This window comes from Myodes glareolus, chromosome 21 (genome assembly GCF_982192425.1).
Source record: "Myodes glareolus chromosome 21, mMyoGla1.1, whole genome shotgun sequence".
Taxonomy (NCBI): Eukaryota; Metazoa; Chordata; class Mammalia; order Rodentia; family Cricetidae; genus Myodes; species Myodes glareolus.
The window spans coordinates 12,658,381-12,680,089 of NC_142046.1; the positions used below are offsets into that span (position 1 = coordinate 12,658,381).

Consider the following 21,709-nt stretch of genomic DNA (forward strand, 5'->3'; position numbering starts at 1 on the left):
TTAAGACAATGCCTCAGAAACCCTTGGCATCCATGGCAGGGTCACCATCATCTTCCCAGAGACAACATGGCCTCAGGGAGATGGGAAGGGCCTCTACCAGAACTCTGGTGCATGTGGCTTTGGCATAGCAAACTGCCTGAGGGCCCACAAGAATCTGTGTCCAGACCCTATCCATACACAACCCAGGGCAAACTCTACCTCATAAGTCTTTGGAGTCTCCCCTTTGAGGGCTCAGTTTGTTCAAGAGATCTCCAGACATTCTAGGCCCCATTGTCTGCCCTGCAAAATGGAGTCCGAGAAATGGGCTGAGGGCCTCTTCCCTGGCCAACCCTTAGGCCCATGCAGGACAGTATGGCTGGAGACCACTGGTCCTTTACCTGGTAGGGAACTGCCAACCAGCTCCAGATACTGGTCTACAGAGGTGAGGACTTTGTAGCCCGCACTGTTGATGATGGCTCTGGGTGGCATCTGCCGCTCATAGGCCTGAAGAGAGCAAGAGAAACAGAACCTCAAGGTTACGAACGTGGCCAAGCACAAACTCCCATTTCCAGCCGGCTGCAGGGACTACTCAGCTACCTGTCCGAGGTGGGGGAGGGGAGAACTAGAAGTGACTGACCCGGGTGGGATGTAGCCTCACGTGGAGTGTTTGCCTGGCGTGCTCTAGTGACCGAGTTTAGTCCACACAACGGAGGGGATGGAGATTGACTGTTTTATTATTGGAGATGGAGTGGCGTAGTAACGAGATTCAGCTCGGGGCCCTGACCTCAGGAGCTGGGCACGGAGGGAGGGGAAACATCCACACAAAATGTTCAACACAATTCCTAGCATGTAAGTTTCGTTATGGGGCGGCTGCTCTGATGGCTGCCACCACTGCCTCTGTGATCAGCGAGTCTACAATGGTCTATTACGTATTAGACACTGTGCTGGGGACACCACATGCTTCATTTCACAGGATACTCTCGTGACACAAGAAGAGGCTCATCTCCCGTTCACACGGACGGGAAATAGGTGTTGGCTCTGAACCAGCACTGTCCCCAGAACCCAAGGTCTTTGACGTTACCTTGAACGGCTCACCCCAGATTTCTAGGTTCTAAACACCGCAGTGTTCCAAAGGAGAGTCAGGTGGGTGCCCAGCTTTCCTTACAGCCATGGGAAGGGAAGCAATTCTGACCCAATTGCCCATACATCAGGGCTACCGAGCAGCTGTCTGCCACTAGGGGGCAGACGTATCGGCTCTGAAACAGGTCAGGCAGGCCTGTCTTTGTTGGGGCAGTGCTGGAGAAGTTAGGCAAATGAAATAAAGTCTCTAACATAACCAGGTGGGATTTCCCCCAAGGCCCCAAAGCAAAGACAAGACATGGCCGGCCCCCACTTCTCAGACCCACATTAGGGCAGGAGGATTGGGGATGGAGAATTCAGGAGCCCCATCCAGCGAACGGCTGCTGTGCCGGCTGAAGCATAAGGAGGGGCTCCTGGGAGAGCTGGGAAGGCCATGAAGGAGACAGAGGCAAGCAGAGGGCAGGCTCTGTGGTGAGCAAGGATTTGGTGGGACCTGGGAGTGACCAGAGGGTAAGATGGTTTCCAGAAGGGTTTACAACGTGGACACCTGGACAGAGGGTGAAGGACACTGGAGAAGAAGCCTCAAGGCCAAATAGGTTTGGGGACCGGGAAAGGCTCAGAAATTGTGCTTTGGCTGGGCGGTGGTGGCACACGCCTTTAATCCCAGCACTTGGGAGGCAGAGGCAGGCAGATCTCTGTGAGTTCGAGGCCAGTTCAAGACAGGCTCCAAAGCTACAGAGAAACCCTGTCTCGAAAACCAAAAAGAAAAAAAAAAAAAGGAAAAAAGAAATTTTGCTTTGGCCCTGGGAATTCTGTGGGGAGATGGTGGGTGGCAGGTATGAAGGGGGAAGGCATGGGGCCAGGGGCCTGAGGTGACCGGCTGCCAGGAGCCTGCCGCACTCACCACTTTGTTCTCATACAGCACCAGCCCATAGTTGTGGGGCACCAGGCTGAAGCGGTTTCTCCACTTCTTATTGTCCTCCTGGTACTGGAAAAGGTTCCCAGAGAAGATGATGCGTTCATCCAGGGGCACCTGTGGGCAGGAGGTAAGACTAAGGCCAAGAAGAAACAAGGGTCCCAACAGCCATCAATGTGTGCATTTTGACTCCTCATAGGGTGCCACCTACACACACACACACACACACACACATATCCACCCACACCACCACTGCTACCACCAAATCCCTGGCTTCATCAGGACCCCCAGGCCAGCTGCATCCACTGTATAGATAAAGGCCTGAGGTCAGGGCAGTGTAGGGGCTCACTCAGGGTTCAAATGGGATATGAGAGAAACCCAGCCTAGGCATTCATTCAGAGCCAGGTCAGGCCTAGGGTTTCCCACTCTGTTCCGGTCCAAGGGAATCACCTGGGGAGGGAACTGGGAAGCAGGCTGCTTCCCCTATCCACCGCTGCTTCTACTTCAGGACACAGCATTCACCCAGCCGGGGGACACACCAATAGGTCAAAACTTAAAAAGTCCTAGTACCTGGGCAGACCTCTGCCCAGCTCTAGGCCTCAATTCCCCTCAGAGTAATGAAGACTTGAACTTATATGCAGAGAACGTCTCAGCTCTGTCAGCGGGAGGGGAAAGATGTTGGACCAGTGTCCAGGCAAACAGGTGACCTGTGTGGGCTGCAGACACTCAGACATTCCTACGACCCCTACAGAGATGAGCATGGCTGCGGCATCTTCTCCCTCATCTGTAAAATGGAGCACACGGCCAACGCCAGGCAGGCAGCACAGCCGTGGCCACATCAGGAGTCTCCTCCCGGCCTCTAGGCTGACTTGGACATGGGACAGGATATCTTCACCCAAGCAGACTACAGAGATCAAGGAAGAAGGGAGGCACAGAAGCTGCAATGGATTGTAGGACCCAGGGAGACCTGGGGAATCTCCATTTCTAGGCAAGTTCTGTTTATTCTATGATAAATGTGGTACCAGTTACAAAACAGACCAAGTATTATATGTATTGATGGGAGAAATTATGACTTTGTGCCTACGCCCCCAGGCCTCTTGGGTCTGGGACTCTGGCTCCTCCTTCTGTGTTCTTCCCTGGCTCCTTTCCCTACTAGCTCCCCCCTGCCGCTCCTCAGGGGAAAGCTACACTCTTAAAAGGAGAGCCCATTGTGCTCGAACAATAGGACCTGAGACTGGTTTCCTGTCCAGAAGAAAATATTTACAGGAAAAAAAAATGGGTCTGCTCCCCTCCCCCACCAGCCGGCTTTGCCCTCGTCAGAAGGCCCCCACTTGGTGGTCTATATTTAGACTTCTGAAACCCTGCCCTCCAATCCATCCGTTGTTGTCTTTTCTAGAAAGAAAAGCCAAGGTTTTCCTAACACCCTGGGAAGACCCAACCCTCAGCTGGGCATCTAAAACCGGAAGGCCCTGGGATTAGGAACAGCCCCAGAGGGTAGGCTGTGCAGAGGAGCCAGAGCCATGAAACGAGGCTCTGCGCCCTGTCACCGAGCACATCCCCAGATCTTAGGCCATCTCACTGAGGCTGCCTGGCTGCTGGGTTAGAGTTTATTTTAAGAAGGTAAAGGCAGTGGTGGCGCACACCTTTATTCCCAGCACTTGGGAGGAGCAGAGGCAGGAGGATCTCTGTGAATCTGAGGTCAGCCTGGTCTACAAGAGAGTTCCAGGTCAGGCTCCAAAGCTAGAGAAACCCTGTCTCAGAAAAAAAGAAGGTAAACTGAGGAAGAAAGCCTCTAATCCCAGATTCAAGAGGGAGGCAGAAGGCAGGGAATCAGAAACTCAAGGTCATCCTTAGTTACAGCTGGAGTCTGAAGCTAGCCTGGGCTACACGAAACCCTATCTCAATAGGAAAAATTAGGTTTTCTCAAATGGCGGAGTCCTGATTTGAGCGAAAGACCTACGGGAAGACACAACATTCCAAATCCTACCAGCGGAAGTCAGCCCTGCCACCTATCACCGGAGCCGAGGTTCCTCACCACCAAGCAACTATTGATTACTTTGTTTACTTTGATTACTGGGGTGTATGTACCCCAGATTGGCCTTGAGCACCTGCTGCTCCTGCCTCAGCTCCTGAGTGCTGGGGTCACAGGTCCGCCACCTCGCCCTGACCCATCTGCTCTTATGACTGCAATAATTGCTTCTTTAGAAAATGACTGTGATTAGTCTGGTGACTAACGCTATTTCCCTTCTGTTATTATCACGACTTCACGTGGCAGTCAGTTCCATGAGCCATCAAAGAAAGCCCCTGGCTATCAGGGACTGTGGACGTGTCCTGTTTGCCCTGCAGTGAGACACGGCTCTGTGAGTGTGAACAGCCAGACACACCACTCACCCTGGGCTCTCAGGAACGGCGCTGCCTGCACCTTTTGTCTGAGTTTGCTTTTGTTCTTGTTTTGAGACAGGGTCCTAGGATACAGCCCTCCTTGAGCTGGTGCTTACCACACAGGAGCCTAGGCTGGCTCATACCTCAGCTTCGCAAACCTGTCACCACTTGCTGGACTTGCCTGTGACCTTGCACTCTAGATAAAGTAGTTTAGGCCCTGATCATCTGGGCTGAGTTCAAGTTTCCCTTTTCCGCCACACAGGTGCAGGTGCACACCTGCCAGAGCCAAGACCAGGCCACATCTAGACACCTCTGCTCTATACTCATGACAAGCAGCCCGCCCCTTCTCTCCTCCCAGGGCAGGCTGCAGGTGGGGAGAAAGGGTCCTGGGTGCGCTCTGCCTTCCAGGCCCAGCCCAGATACTCTGAGCTAAGCTTGGAACTTCGTACATCCCAATTCCCTCTGTCTGTCTGTCCCTTCTTACAGCCAATCCCTCACCAGCCCTTAGGGGAGGGAACAGCCTTCTCCAGATCAGCCAAGACTCAGGAGTCTACATCCACCCAGTCATAGCTCCGGATCTCATGGTACTGTGTAAATAGCTATTCACTGCCATGTGAGCGCTACTTGCAGCCTTAGCATGCAGATTTAGCATGTAGACCTAGCATGTAGACTTAGCACCTGACCCTGCAGTCAGCAGAGTCATCTATTATGGGATAATCTTTTTGTACACTGTGAAGCTGTATCTCTGCCAAGACACCTTCCGATTGGTTTAATAAAGAGCTTGAATGGCCAATCCTAGGCAGGAGAGGAATAGGCAGCACTTCCGGGCAGAGAGAGGAACTCAGGATGAGTTCCCAGGAATGCCAGGGACGCCAGTGAGACATTGAACAAGTTGGTCATACAGTATAGAGGAGAGGTAACCAAACCACGTGGCAGAATGTAGATTAATAGAAACGGGTTAATTTAAGTTATAGGAGTTAGTTGGAAAGAGCCTAAGGCTAAGTTTTCATAACTAATAAGAAGTCTCCATTATTTGGGGCTGGGGGGGTGGCCAAGAAAATCCAAATCCAGTCATAAGCAAAGACTTCCTTCAAAGAGTCTTGGGGTAGCATCCCAACCATGCAGCTAGCCTCTGCCTCAAGTTGGGTAACTCAGCAGCCAAACCAATTGTTTCCTTCCTGATTTCACCCAGCCCTGTCACCTCCAAGCCTATCACAGGGTCCCCACTGCAGACCACACTGACTCCCCAGGATAGGGCCAGGAAGCTTCCTCAGCAAGCCCAATTCTAATGCTAGTAATAGGATAATGAATGACAAGTCCTAAGGGGAGGGAACCTAGAGCCTGTGGCCTGCGACAGTGTTAATGGATCTGTGGAGTGGGGACCATACCGCTTCCACTCTGGAGGGGAGGAAACAGGACCAGAGAGGCTTTGCCACATTTCTCTCGACAGGGGAGTAACCTGAGCTATCAAGACTGCAGAATGGGGCAGGAGAGATGGGTCAGTGGTTAAGAGCACTGGCTGCTCTTCCAGAGGTCCTGAGTTCAATTCCCAGCAACCACATGGTGACTCACAACCATCTATAATAAGACCTGGTGCCCTCTTCTGGCATGCAGGGGTACATGCAGACAGAACACTGTATACGTAATTTTAAAAAGGCTACGGAACGCAGTTGTGACAATGGAGAGGTTGCACTGGCAGTGGGGGGACAGGTGGCACTGGCAGTGGGGGGGGGGGACAGGTTGCACTGGCAGTGGGGGACAGGGACCAAGTGAGGGGAGGTTACCTCAGTCAATGAAGAGCCCTTAGAGAACAGCCCAGCAACAAAGGGAAACTAAGGCCCAGAGAAGTCACATCAAAGGCCTCATAGGAGAAAGGGTGACAGGGCCCAGGCTGGACCCTCTCTATGCCTCTCACCTTACGCCAGAGCAGCTGCGCCTGGGGTGGTCCGGTGCCCTCGATCTCATGGCGCATGCTGTTGAAGAGGGAGACACCATACTGGTCCTCATAGAAACGGAGGAACTCTCTCAGGATCTTCTCAGTTTTCTCTGAAAGGGAAGCACGCGTGAGAGTGGGAGGTCACCGTGGGCACCATGGGAATCAAGCCTGCGAAGCCCCCACGAAGAACTGTTCACGCAAAGCACAGGTGCCCTTCTCTCACACGCTAGGCCAGGGCTTTGGTCGTGAGCCGTGTGCACAAGGTGGCTACCCGCTCCTGACAGGAAGTTGGTTAGTGGCCACACAGAGAGAAAGTAAACCATACCTAACAGGCCCGTGAGAGGCTTGGCCTCACCAGTGACCAGTACCAAGTGAGAAAACCTGGTATCCCTAAAAAAGCCAGGCTATGGCGAAGTGACTGGGAGACCCTGTGAAGACATTTGGAAAGTGATAGTCTCATACACCGAACAGTCTCTGATCAAGAATGATTCCTAGGGCTACAGAGATGGCTCTGATGCTAAGGGCACAGACTGCTCTTCCAAAGGACCCGGGTTCAATTCCCAGCACCCACATAGCAGCTCACGACTGTCTGTACCTCCAGTTCTCCAGTTCCAGGGGACCAGACACCCTCACAAAGACACACATGCAGGCAAATTCTAATGTTCATTTGGAAAGAAAAAGAAAATGGATACTTCCTATTGGTGAAAAGGAACTGGTGAGGAAAAGGGGGAAGCTGCAAGCTCGGGCCTCCCAGTGCAGGGGCCGGGGGTACAGACAAGTCTCCTCACTTTCATACATGTGAGTCATTGACTCAGGATTCAAATTCATCTACCAAGTTAACCTTTTGTTCTTCTTCCTTTGATACAAGAGCTCAGATAGCCCAGGCTGGCCTCTAACTCTGCACAGCCAAAGGTGACTTTGAACTCCTAACCCTCCAAGCATGTGCCACCAAGCCCTACTTAAATGTCAGGGACCAAACCTTGAGATCCATGCATGTTAGGTACACAGTCGGCCAACTGAGCTACAGCCCAACCTTGTGAGCCAACAGCTTGCTGCTCCCAGCTGCTTGCTTCTCTCTGGTGCCGAGGCAGTCTCTGAACAGAGAGGGCGAATCCATGGTCTCCAGAGCAAGCCCAGCAGGCAGCAGGTTCAGTACTGATCCTGCCTGGGTGCCCCTCTTTATAGATGGGGAAACTGAGGCACTGAGAAAGCTCAGAAGCACCTAAAAAGCTGCAACTAGAATCTCAACCTGGGGTTTATGAAGCTCCCCTTCCTGGGCCTCAGTTTCCCCTGCACACTGAGAGGGCTAGAAGCCAAAGCCAGATGAACCTGCCACCGCCGACAATCTTGGATTGCAGTTCCAAAGACCTAGTCCTTCACCTGTGGACCCGTTGCCCATCTCAGGCCCCAGAGTCCGTGGCCTAGGACAGTGCTTCACTCTCTCAGGGGGTCTGCGAGGTGGTTCAGTCACAGCCACTTCAGAGAAGGAAACTGACCCAGAGAGGTTCACACAGAGAGTGAATGACGGGGCCAGGGAGAACCCAGGGCTCATTCCACATCACCACATTCCGTCTCAGGCCTGCACCCCTAGCCCTGCCTCAGGGACAGAAGAGGGGGCATGTAGCTCAGCTCACCCACCTCTCCACAAAGCCAGCCTGCCACACAGCCCTCTCCTGGACAGAGGCTGTAACTGTCTAGATTCTGATGGGGAAAGGAGGGAAGAAGGAATGAGGAATGTGTTTGGCGTGCCTGTTTTGTGACAACCCACAGAGCAGCAGCCCTTGGAGACCCTGGAAATTGTCCTGGAGATAATAAGGCAGGGGAAGGGTGAAGGCCAGGGGATGACCACGGGCCTGTCACCCCACAGCCACTGCTGATATAGTGCTAACCCCAGGGTGGACACAGCTTCATGAGAGCTGGGCAGGTGGTGCCACGGCAGTTCCGGGTGAGGGAAGAGGAGGCTTGGAAGTCCACTGTCCTTAGCCAAGTTCTGCCCTAACTCCCTGCAGGCAGTGAGAGCCCTCAGAGCTTCAGCCACAAGTCTATCTGAGGGACAGTCACCCTCAAATAGAGAACTAACCCAACAACAGCAAATGTGTACCTAATGCCTGGCCAGGCTCAAGGGGAAGCTGCTGTATTAAAAACAAAACAAAACAAAAAACAAACAAACAAAAAAAAAACACATTTGAATCTGGTCCTGCCCACAGCAACTCTCAGCTGCCAGGCTGGTGCCTAGTCTGGGGAAGAGCTGCGCTCCAAAGCTAGCCTGCGGAGAAAGCAGGAAGAGGAGAGCTGGGCCAGGCAAAGGCCCAGTCATGTCCTGACATCCCATTGGGGTGTCTGAGACCAGGACAGATGGGCTGTGCAATGAAAGAAGCTTCTGGAGCCCCTGAAAGAGGACATGTCAGAAAGGCCTGCCACCAGGACAAGGGGGAAGTCGGGTCAGCAGGAGGCTGGAGTTCAACTCCCTGGGCCAAAGCACTGACATTCATGGGCTTACACAAGCTGGGCTGGGGCAGCCAGGGCAGCCCAAGGGCCTGGAATGAAAGTCACTCAATCTTGTCACACAACGGTGAACACAAGTCACCCAAGGGAGATAGAACCACAGCTCAGGAAAGGAGGCGAGAAGCCTAGGGAAGGAGAAGTCATGGGAGCCAAAGGAAAAGGTGGAGAAAAGGGCAGAAATGGTGTGGGGGTGGGGCCATGTCTCCACCAAACAATGAGAAAAGAGGATACACTCATGTATCCAGAGCAGAGTGCCAGGCGGGTCCCCCGTCCTATCTGACTGCGACCCTTGACTCTTCACTACTTGACCTCAGGAACCAAAGTGAACTGACCCAAATCAGGCAAACCCTGGCAAGCTCATCTTCCACAACCAACCAACACTTGAGAGGCCGGATGCTTTGCTAGATGTCTGCTCTCAGTTCTGGAGCAGATAGGATGGGATGGGCCGGCAGCGAGTGTTGGGGTTACACACCTCACATGGGGGTAAGCGAGAGCTGCCTGTCCCTTACTGGACCACACACAGTGGGTGCTTAACTAAGGGAAGGGACCTAGGACCAATGGCCAAGTGGCTATTGAGCAAAAACAAGAACAGCACTGGGGGCTCAGCATTAGGACCCAGGAGCAGTGCCAGGCCAGTGGCAGGAAGTGAGTTCGCACCCCAAGAAGAGCTGGAAAAGAGCGACTGTGGTGGACGGAACCCAATCGGTCGGAAAAGAACAACCATGTGCTTGGTACTAAGGAAACGACCCTAAAACACAAAATAAGGATCTGGGATCTTCAGGGGGCAAAGGGAACCCCAAAGATCAGCAGCACGCTATGGGGTTCTAACCTGGATTTAAGGCCCTCAGAACCACACAGGAGAAGACCTGAGTTGGCACGATGGACCTGGCGCAGACCTTACCACCCTGCCAGTGGGCTCTGCAACCCCAGTCTGGGCAGTCCCCTTTCCTTGGGGGCCCTTCACAGTGTTCACCCTGTAAATGCTACTTAGCACCCCTTTAGAGATAGTGTCCAACTATCTGACCTGAAACTCACTATGTAGCCCAGGCTGGCCTAGAATTCATAGTTGTTCTCCTGCTTTTGCCCTCCTGAGTAGTGGGATTATAAACCAGAGCCGCCAGAGCCACTGTTTTTCTCACCTATTGCACACAGCTAGCTCCAGCAGCTAGCTCCAGAGGGCGGCAGAGGGTTCCATGATTCAGCGCCCAGCCTAGGACACACAGGAGGCACCCAGAGCAGGGGGGGGGGGGGGGGCCTGGCAGACCACTCTCCACACCTCAGCTCTTCCAATGCGTAGATTTGGGGTGGACACCACATGGGGTTTCCGAGGCCAAGGCTCACCTCCCTGAGGATTGCTCTGACCTAGAACATGTTAAGGGCTGGCTAGATCACGCAGAAGATGGAGACAGTTAGGATCTGAGTGGGCTCCGACCACAGTCCACAAAACCTCAGAGGGCAGCGGGGAGGCAGGCCGTGGCCCCACCTGATGAAAGGGCCAGCCTCAGGGAGCCTGGGCCAGACCTGAAAGCGAGTAGGATAGCTACAGATGCAGGGGCGAGGCCATCTGTGGGTGGGGCTGGCCTCACCCACCCAGGTTGCATATTTTCATGGGCCCTCGCCCCGGGTGCACTGACTCAGCCCAGATGCTGCTGCCTGAGGAGCTGCGGGGACCACGGAAACTGAAAGACCCGCCCTCCAGCTTCCTGATGAGAGGGAGGCATGGGGGCCAGCCTGTTCTCTCAGTCCCTCACGTTCTTCATAGAAGCCAAGCATCGCATCACAGAGCCCCTGCACAGGGCCAGACAGGATGTGAAGAAAAGCAACGACCAGACAAAATAGGAGTTGAGGAAGGTGGGGTTTGTGTGCCCTCTGTGTACACCCAGGTTCCCCTACTAGCACCCCAACCTGGGCTGGGTGTCCCATCTCTGCTCCCAGGGCCAGCAATACCCCCCTAGATGTGAGTTCACCTCACACAGAAGCTGGGCTATCTGACTCTGCCCAACACACAGATTTTTCTGCCGGTCCCAGAGAAACATGTTGCATATAAACTCTCACTTATAATGGGAGACACAGGGAAAACCATTCCATGGTAAGTCAACAAAAACCAAGCTGGGCCCCATGTGGGTAGTCCCAGGGCCCTGCATGGTTCTCTGTCATCCTGAGGACATCTGGGAAATCCAGAGCTATGTCAGGAAGCCTCAGGGCACCAGAGCCCCAGGCCTTGGTCTCTAGGCCGCGTCTCAAGAAAGCAGGGAACACTCCACCAAGCTCTGAAAAGGCCAAAGTGTAAAGTGTTCTAAGTGTTCTCTCTCTCTCTCTCTCTCTCTCCTCTCTCTCTCTCTCTCTCTCTCTCTCTCTCTCTCTGTGTGTTTCAAAGAGCCCAATCATAAAGTAAGTCAGTTGGGTAAGGGGTCTTGACACAGCTGCATACACTCTTCGGAAGCGCTCAAGGGTGACTCAGAGAGGCCCCTCACCAGCCAACCAGCCTTCCTACTTCTGCACCCAGAATTCCCTAGGTGTGCCCTCCGAGAACTCAGCACAGGCTTCTCAGCCCTGTGGCCCTGAGGCTCAGAGGCACAGCCTGAAGGGAAGAGAAGAGGCATTTCAGGAGGAGGGATTAGAGCTGTTCATATGAGTGAAGAGGCTTTCACCATGTAGCCCAGGTTGGCCTGTGTAGCCCAGGCTCACCTCAGACTTGAGACAATTCTCCTGCCACAGCTTCCCAAGTACTGGCGTCACAGAGCCCTCCCATCATACCTAGTTAAAAGTGGGAATTCTGTTTTGGTTTTGGTTGCTGAGGACTGGACCTAGGGCTTCACGCATGCCAGGTGAGCATTCTACCAGTGCACTGCATCCCAGGCCAATGGGAAGTCGGCTTTGACGCTTACTTCCCCCAGAGCCTGTCCAGAGTCCCCCACCCCCAGTGGCCTTTCACACAGCGTCTTTAGGGGGCCCTAGTTTCACTCTCCAGGCCTTACCCAGGCCCAAGGAGAAGCAGAGCAAGCTTAATTGTCCCCATTTGACAGATGAAAACATCCAGGCTCAGAAAGGCAAAGTGACTTTTTTTTTCCCCGAGGTCATAATCTGTGGGTGTCAGAGCGAAGAGACTAGTCTGGCTCTCCACCTCCCTATCTGCTCTCTGGCACAGCCCTTCCTACCTCCTGGACACCCCTTCCCTGGCTGACCCTCCCTGGGCTGAAATGGCAAGTAGGTCTCAGGTGACCTAAGGCCTTAGTGCAAACCTCAGCGGTGTCGATCTGGCCTTGGGAGGAGACCAAGATGCTGCCCTCAGCATCTCCACTGAGCTGCCAGTGACTCAACAGATCAGGAGCTGACTACAGCCACCCAGGACCGAGACACAACCCGCACCAAGGGCTCCACCACTTCAGCGGCTTGCAGTGACAGGCTCTGGGTTCAAGTCCCAGTTCTGCCCCCGACCAGCTGTGTGGCCTTAGCCAAGGCACTTTCTCTCTGTGCGTCTGCTGTCCTCTCTTCAAGATGGCATATCAGCACCCACCTGACTAGGCGATAAGGAAACCAGTGAACCAACGGGCATACGACACTTGGCCCTGACAAGGACGGTGCACATGACCAACACCACCAGCAGCTCAGTGGCCGGAAGAATGCTGCTGATCTCTGATTTTCCAAAGTGACAATTTTAGGGATCACGCTACTTCCTGAGTAGATAGCAGGAGCCACCAAGAACAAGGGCCCCGGGGTGTCCTGAAGTCCCTAAGTCTTGGGGAGCTGGGAGAGGGGTGCTGGGCCAATCCTGCAGGTTAAGCTGAGTATGGGGGAAGGAGAGAGGGGTCCCTGGGGACACCCTGCAGGAAGAGTTTGTGAGCCCCCAGCATGCTGCACCCCTGTGGAAGGCCCACATGATCTCTGTCCACAGGTACACGGACTCCACAGTGAGACCTTTCCCACAGGGAGCACAGCAAACTGAGAGCCCCTCCCACACTCATGAAAGAGTAGCCAAAGCAAGAGCTAAGCCCAGGCCCAAGACCCAGGGGCCTGAGCCTGAATCTCCTTCCAGATGATGACATCAGGACAGAAAAGACAATCTCTAGCCAGGATGGTGGCCGACCTCATGTGGACACAGGGACTTCACACAAGCCCTGCCCTGGTTTGGACTCAGATATGGGCACTGAGCCAGGCTCATCCTGGTCTGGCTGGTCCCTCCAGCGAGCTCGTGGAACAAGCCTTACCACCATGCCCGGCCCAGTTTCAGGGTTTCATGGGGACTGAAACCTAGCAGGTGACAGCACCTGCAGGGTGGGGCAGACTCAGAACTGGCCTGCCTGGTTCTAGGCGCACTGGGGAGGGCTCCAGAGAGGGAGGTGGGGGAAGCGGCTAGGATGATGACCCACCCGCCCCAGAAACTAAGGGCTGAGGTAGAGTGGAGGCAGGGATTCGGGCTCCCTATGTCCCAAAGTCAAATACGAGAAACTATGTCCTCTAACTGGCACAACCAGGAGAACTGAGGCCCAGAGAGGTAGTCACATACTCTTGAGTCACACAGCACAGTTTGACAAATAAGATTGGAGTGCCAGGTCTCACTCAGTGTGTCACCTAAAGGCTTCCGGTGAATTCTCACTCCCGACACTCTCCAGCAGCCATCCATTCACCTAGGGTTCCTCGGCACCCGGGATGATGTGTACGTAGCCCAGGCTGGACTCAAACTTGTTATGCAGCCAAGAGCCCTCTGCCTCCACCTCCCAAGTTCTAGGGTTGAATGCGTGAGCTGCCACTCCCATCTAAAAATATGAGTATTATTTTTTCTTGCAGCATTGAGAATCAAACTTGGGACCTCCCACATGCAAGGAAAACACTGCCAACTGAGTTGTATCCACGGCCCCGCATCACCATTTCTAGCATTGACCTTACTTCACCAATGCACTGAGAGGTCAAGTGAGTTCTCTGAGAACACACAGCATATAAACAATATGGGGGGGGGTGAGGTTAAAGGAGGGGGCAGACAAGTGATGTAGGGACCACACTGGAGGGATGGCTCAGCTGATAAAATGCCTGACATGCAACCACAAGGACCTGAGTTTGTATGCCCAGCACCCACAAAAAAGTCCAGGCATGGCACCCTAGTTCTCTAACCCCAATACTGGAGGTGGAGAAGAGCAGGTCCTTGGATGGAGACAAGCAGGTCCCGAGGGTTTATTGGCTGGCCACCCTAACCCATCCAAGGAGCTTCAGGTGGAGGGAGAGACCCTGTCCCAAAGCAACATGGAAGATACCCATGTCAACTTCCGGCCTCAATACACACTTCCAAATACCTATATAGGTATCCAAACACACACATACACACACACACACACACACACACACACACACACACACACACACACACATACATATGTGTACATACATAAATGACACAGACTCAGAACAATCTGAGTCTAACAGGAAATCCAAGTTTGGGAAAATACATTTCACACCACCCACAAACAGTCAACCTCTGGGGTGGATACGGCAGCCTGTGGGTGGCCCCGTCAGGAGGACTGAGGAGGCCCCTGCTTGGGAACAGTAATCAGGTAGGAGTTGGGAGAAAGGATAATGACAGGCTCCAGCATCCAGCAGGCGGGAGTGGGCAGGGCCCATGAGAAGAGCGGGGACCAGGAGGACAGGACCCCGCAGAGGCAGAGGCAGGAGAGACAGGGTGACAGCTGACGGCTCCAGTCAGGTTTATCCAGAGAGGCCTCCGAAGGTAACTGTGAGCTGACTCGGGTCAGCCAACAGGCCAGCTCACCTCAGCTCAGCCTGCACCGGCTGCCACCCCCGACTGGGTCACGACCCTCTTATACCAACTATTCCCAACTCCCTCTGCTCCTTCCCAGACCAGGAGCCAGTAGGGCTCACAAACCCAAGGCTCTCTCTGCCCTCGGGGATAAGGGCGTGGCTCCTCTTACAAGTACCCTGAGTATTCTAATACCTGAACACACACCCCACACTGAGCTGATGCTTCAGCTCCCTCCTTCCCCAAACCATCTCTTCCTTTGGAAATCCCCAGGACGGGCGGGCGCTCCCCGCTTATCCACACTAGGCTTCTCATAAGCTCCATACCGACCCTAGACTCCTTATGTGTAAGAGAGGTTCGTGCAGACGGTGGAGCCTCAGAGGCTCCTGAGGATGAAGGAACACATCCAACACAGTCCTTCTTTGTTAGGAAAGTGGATGTCACATGATCTTTCCCTCCCTTCTCACTGCAGGTGTCCTGAAGGGACCTTCAGCTGAGTTTGCCTCTGAGACCAGGGACTAACATGAAAACCCTCTTCCCATGAACACAGCTCCACAGCGTGCCTGTGGATGTATTTGCTGCATGCTGGGGACACTGGGTGTCCAGGGACCATGCTTCATTGGACTCTGCCATCTCACTAAGAACTGACTGAGGACCTATAGAGCTGTTTGTTAGCCACAGCCAGATGGTTAGGGATCCAGTGCAGTGGTAGAGTGCCGGCCTAGCATGCACAAGGCCCCGGGTTCAATCCCCAGCACTACCAAAAAAAAGTTTTTATTTAGACACAGGTGGACAGGCACCAGGCTGACTGGGGACCAATCACTTCTCAAGGAGGTCACAGGGTCTGACACCAAATCCTGACCTGCCAGAGCCCAGAAGTATCTAGGAGCATCACTGCCACTGGAGAAACAGAGGCTACAAGATCTGAGACTTGTCCACCGGTCCAGGACGACCTGGACTCCGAGGACTGTGGCGATGTCCTGAGGGTCAGGTGATTTGCTTTGTTAAGGATGAGCCGGCCTTCAACAGCCCCAGGAGACCTTAAACTCCCCATCGGCTCTGACACAGCATCTACCCCATGTACTGACATGCCACAGCCCATCAGCTGGTAGCAATGAATGGAATCCAAGGCAGAGGTTCTCAGCCATGCTTCCCTTCCCAGCCCCTGCTGTGGCTGTGTCCCACTGACACCAAGTGCATCCCCACTCTGCACTCTCTCCCGCAATAGTATGCCCTTTGGCAGAACACCCTTCCTTGACTCCCAGGCTCAAAATCTCAGTTAGCCTTCCTTGCCCTGCTCCCCACCACTAAGGCTCTCTGGTTCTCCATTTGCATATAATTATAATAATCAACACATGAGCTAATGCATCCCACAGTTGCCCCAGCCCGCACTGAGGCACTTCTTAAGTACGTCATCAATATTTGTCACATGACTTCATTTAACCCCGTCGGGACAAACTGTTAAACCAACTCTCTGGATGAGGGCTCCAAGGTTCAGAGTCTGGGTGACCTGCCCAGCATTACACAAGAGAGCGAACCAGGCATGATGTCACAAACCCCCTGCCGCCCCAAATGGTAATGGAGAAATCTAAGATACGATGCGTTCGATTGCTAATAGTCAAGGCTTCAAGGGGGCTGCACTGACCGAATCCCGCCCTGCCTCATTCCCTTGTGAGCAGGCCACTGGGGCTCTGGGAAGGCTGACCTTTGAGCAGGTGGGGAACAGGTCAGGAAATTAGGGAGCAGATCTCTAGGCTCTCTACACCCTGGTTCCCCAGAACTCAGCCTGGCCTCTGCCCTCTTTCCCTGATCCGTCAAACAGTCCTGTAACCCTGGAGGGAAAGGTCATCTAGTTTCAGATTCCAAGGAGGCCACCTGCAAAGGGAAGGGTTCTGAAGGCCCGGGAGGGCTGGGTCTCCTTATCCCGAGACAGACTGGAGTAGTCAGCTGGGACTTTTGCACAGAGCCGCCTCGCAAACCTCTCAGTTAGCAAATATTTAACTAGAACTCAGCCACAACAGGTCTGATGAAGGGTAAATGCTGAGACAGGAGGGCCTGAGGGGTGGAGAGGGTAGCCGGGGTGGGGACCTGTGGAAATGTCTGGGGGTGGGGGGAGCACCTGAAACCTCCCTTTGCATCCTCCACTTGAAAATCAGTTCCCATCTGGACACAAACAGGAGAAACAAAGGCCTTCTCATCCCTTCCCAGCTCCACCCACCTGCCTGGCATCAGCTCTGTGCACGCAGCCTCCGGCTGGCAGCCCGTTCTAAAGGAGACCAGGACATTGACATCTCTGCACTTTGAGAGCACACAGAGAAAGGGGGCCCAGGACTCCAGCAACATCCCCAACCCAGAGCGGGACAAGCCTGTCTACACCTACTGCAGGCCTGCCACAGGACTGGCACCATGCCCACCCTCCAACAACCTCTCTCTATGTATCTCCAGGGATAGGTTCTAGGAATCTAATGAAGAAGATGGACTGTCAATGAAAAACCACAATAGGGCTGGAGAGATAGCTCAATGGTTAAGAGCACTTGCTGGTTTTGCAGGAGACCTGGGTTTTATTTCCAGCAACTTCATGGTGGCTCGCAACTGGCTGTAACTCTAATTCCAGATCAATCACCCTCTTCTGGCCTCTAAGGCATCAGGCATGCATGTGGTATATATACATGCAAACATTCATGCACATAAAATAAATACAAATAAAATTTAGCCAAAACAAACAACAACAACAACAACAACAACAAAAAATCCTACACTGATGGCTGGCTCAGCAGGTAAATGCACCTACAGTCAAGCCTCATGACTTCAGTTCAATCCCGGGACCCAACAGGGTAGAAAGAGAAAATAGTTCCCACAAGTTAGCCTCTGACACACACACAATTTGTAAAAGCAACCACACTGACTAGGAACCCAGGGAGGGCAAGTGACATAGTCTGCAGTTTCCAGGGGAAACCTAGCCCCTGGCAAGGGGAAGCAGGGAGCTGTGTCCAGCGGACGATGCAGGAAATGCAAGCTGATCTTTAGACACACAGGAAGCAGGAATCTGTTTGCTCTACCCCTTGTAGGCCAAGGGCTCTCCATGCAACAGCAAGGTGCCCATGCTTTAGGCTTAGATGACGTTTTCAAACAGGCCCACCCCTCACTGGTTCTAGCACATGCTTCCTTCTTTCTGAACCTCAGTTTCCCCTGCTGTACATCTGAGAAAGCAGTCCCCACCTCATCAGGTGTCAGAAGACTAAATGAAATAAGTAACTCCGCAAAGGCTTTCAAGCCGGAGTTGACATTACCAACGACAGCAACCGAAGGGTTGAAAGAAATTCACTTATCTGCCCAGCACTAATAGTCACATGATGAGTGACAGGAAGGCAGCCTGTCAGTTAACAGCAACTACCCGGTCATTCTGCAGAGCAATCAAGAAATGGGAAACTTGGGGCTGGAGAGATGGCTCAGAGGTTTAAGGGCATTGGCTGCTCTTCTAGAGGACCTGGGTTCAATTCCCAGCACCCACATGACTGCTCACAGCTGTCTGTAATTCCAGTTCTAGGGGATCCAACATCCTCACACAGAATATATACAGGCAAAACACCAATGTACATTAAATAAATAAATCTTTTAGAGAGAGAGAGAGAGAGAGAGAGAGAGAGAGAGAGAGAAAGAAGAAAGAGAGAAAGAAAAAAAGAAAGAAAGAAGAAACTTGCTAGGCACAGTGGCACATGTCCTTAGTCGTAGCACTTGGGAGGCAGAGGCACATGGATCTCTATTAGTTCAAGGCCAGCCTGGTCTAGTGAGTTCCAGGACAGCCACAGTTACAGAGAAACCTTGTCAAAAGAAAGGAATGAAGGGAGGGAGGGAGAGAGGGAAAAAGGAAGAAACCATGACATGTTTGGGATCTAATTTTCTAGGCCCTTGACACTCAAAGGTTAATTAATCAGAAAGGGGAAGTGGACCCAAATGACAGCCAGCAGACCTCACCAGACCACAGCCCTGGTCCCACAGCACTGTGGACGGGGGTGCCACCCCATTCCCCCTGCCTCACCTCACACCCTACACCTCCCAACACAGCATCAGTCACCAGACATGCTGGGTTATCACCCAGAGACAGCACCAGCTGGGAATCCAAGATCCTCAAGAGCTTGATCATCTACCTGTCACCAGTTCACGCGTGTTCTGGGCTAACTTCTTGTCTGTTTACCTTCCCGTGTCTCTGCAAGCTCCTTCCCATAGGCAGTTGAAAGAAGGAAAGGCTGGGGCACAGTCTAGAGGGAGGTACTCGGGTGGCACCATGCCATTGGCAACCACAGAGTTGGAAAATCCCCTGGGAACCAGATTCTGGGCTTGCTGCAGCTGCGGCCTGACCAAGCTGAGGCTGGTTTGCAGGGGACCCACAGACAGCACACAGGACCTCAGTGGCTGCATCCGATGCCTAGAACAGGGCAGGCAACCTGCAGAGAGGAAGCTCCCGACCACCAGAGAGAGGCAAGCAGAGGCTGAAGATCCTGTCCCAGACAGGTAAGCAGGAACAGTATGAACATAGACCACAGACCCAGCTCTGCCGCTGACTCAATATTTCTGAGCCTCAATTTCTTTCCATAAAATGAGCATTGAAAATAGCCCAGCTAGCCTGGAGGTGGTGGTGGACGCCTTTATTCCCAGCACTCGGGAGGCAGAGGCAAGAGGATCTCTGTGAGTTTGAGGCTAGCCTGGTCTACAGAACAAGTGCCAGGACAGGCTCTAAAGCTACAAAGAAACCCTGTCTCAAAAAAAAAAAAAAACAAAAACAAAAACAAACAAACAAACAAAAAAAACTTTAAAAAAAGAAAGAAAAATAGAAAGAAAAGAAAAAAAGAGAGAAAGAAAAGAGGCCAGCCATGCCAGGCGGTGGTGGTACACTCCTTCACCTGCAGCACTCTGGAAGCAGAGGCAGGAGGATCTCTGTGAGTCTGAGGCCATCCTGGTCTACATAGTGAGCTCCAGAAAAGCCAGGGCTATGTAGAGAGACCCTGCCCCCCCCCAAAAAAACCCATAATTTAGGGACTGGAGAGATGGCTCAGCAGTTCAGAGCACCTGCTGTTCTTGCAGAGGACCTGGGTTCAATCCCCAGCATCCACATGGTGGTTCATAAACATCTGTAACTCCAGTTCTAGGGGATCCAATGTATGTCCTTCTGACCTTTTCAGACATCAAGCACACATGTGGTGTTCATACACGCATGCAGGCAAAACACTCACACATAAAATGAATAGTTATAAAAGTAAAAGAAGTCTGCCAGGCATGGTGGCACACGCCTTTGATTCCAGCACAGGGGAGGCAGAGGCAGATGAATCTCTGTGAGTTCAAGACCAGCTCGGTCTATATATTGATTTATGAGACAGCAAGAGTTACATAACAGAGACACCCTGTCTCAAAAAAGTAAAAAAAAAACAATTAAAAAAAAAAAAGGACTTCCCTAAGCTAGATGTGGTGGTGGCAGAACAATTGTAAATACAAGGTCAGCCTGGACTACAAAACAAAACCCTGTCTTAATAGCACCCAATGAGATGTGCCAGGAACACCTGACACTCTGTCTGCCTGATAGGAAAGACCCAATAATAATAATAATAGAAGTGTCATTCTAATAGGAATTAATAAATAGAAGACACCAGTTACATCAGCCCAGCCCCAGCAGGGAAGGCTGAACAGGAACCAAGCCCTTACCTGGGTGCCCACGGTGCCCACAGTGCCCACAGTGCCACTGTCCTTTTACTAAATCCAGGTCAAGCTTCTTCCCAAGCTGCCAGGAATGCCAGACCCCTCCCTGCCCACCCACCACACACACACACACACAAGTGCTGCAAATGCTGTTATCTGCAGCTTCCAGATCCCAAGGTCCTGACAGCAGACAGTGTGAAGATGTGACGGAAATGTTGCTCTCTCCAAGCCAGGGAGGAAGACACAGGAACCAGGTGACAAGAAGATGAGCCAAGCCACTCATGGGCTTGCAGCTAAGCTGACAGAAACAACCCCAGAAGCAATGTCAGGAGAAAAGACATCCACATCAATGGAAGGCTGTGTATGGTGGCTCACAGTTATAGTGCCAGCTTCTCAGGAGGTTGAGGCAGGAGGACCACAAGTTTAAGGTTAGCCTGAGCTACATAAGACCCTGTCTCAAAACAAAATGAATAAATAAAACAAACCAAGAAGGGGCTGGTAACAGGGACAGGGCCCCTCAGCACCTTAGGATGGAACTCAAGAATTAAGTTTGATTAGGGTTAAGTGGTCCCTTGGGTTTGCCACTGTAGTGGGAAGGGACATTCACTGGGAGGGTCTGGGGCCTTGAGGGTCTAGCATGGTGGCCAGCTCCTTCACTGGACACAAAAAGGAGCTGACATCACGTCATCCAGCAACAGACAGACTGAGGGCTAGAGCCCATGCTGCCTGGTGCTGGGGAGACAGTGAACCTGTCCCCACTTACTTCCAGAGACACCCCTCTTCCAAGGCACATGGAATGCTGAGCCTGTCAGCTGAGCATAGCAGTCTCATGGGGTACCGATGGAGGTAGATGTCACACAAACACCTGGAATGGACAGGGAATGGACGGATGGCCTCAAGCCACAGCAACCTCCTGCCTCAGTCCCCCAGTGCTAGGATCATAGTCATGCACCAGCAGCCCCAGTACAACCTGGCTGTACTATTATTCGTATTATTGTTGTGTGTACATGACATATGTATGTGTACATAGTGTGTATGTGAGAAACACATGTGCCACAGAACAAGTTTGAAGACCAGAGGACAACTCTGTAGAAATCGCTTTCTTCTTTCATCATTTGTTTGTTTTTGTTTGAGACAGGATCTCTGAATGTAGCTCTGGCTGTCCTGGAACTCACTCTGTAGACCAGGCTGGCCTTGAACTCAGAGATCCACCTACCTCTGCCTCCTGAGTGCTGGGATTAAAGGTGTGTGCCACCACACCTGGCTCCCCTTCCGCGTTTATGTGAGATTCAGGGATCAAACTCGGGTCGCCAGGCTTACAGAACAAGCTCCTTTAACTGCTAAGCCATCTGAAGTATTTATTTGTCCTCTGACTGTGTGTGGTCACACTAGAGCTCCACAATTCACTCTCCCAGAAACCCTAAGACACAGAAAGACAATTGAGTTTTCCCAGAAAGCTTAACTCTGTGTC

The 21,709-nt window shown here is 52.6% G+C and overlaps 1 protein-coding gene across 2 annotated transcripts in view; it reads right to left on the minus strand.

Annotated features, from left to right (window-relative positions):
* Window positions 1-21,709, minus strand: part of Niban2 (niban apoptosis regulator 2) — a 49,352-nt gene that overhangs the window by 13,944 nt on the left and 13,699 nt on the right. For both annotated transcript variants that reach the window (XM_087899717.1, XM_048432147.3), the window contains exons 2-4: window positions 6,273-6,403; window positions 1,964-2,092; window positions 378-483 (exon numbers count right to left, since the gene is read on the minus strand). In XM_087899717.1, coding sequence (XP_087755843.1) covers window positions 378-483; window positions 1,964-2,092; window positions 6,273-6,403 — 366 coding nt within the window. The remainder of the gene's footprint in view (window positions 1-377; window positions 484-1,963; window positions 2,093-6,272; window positions 6,404-21,709) is intronic.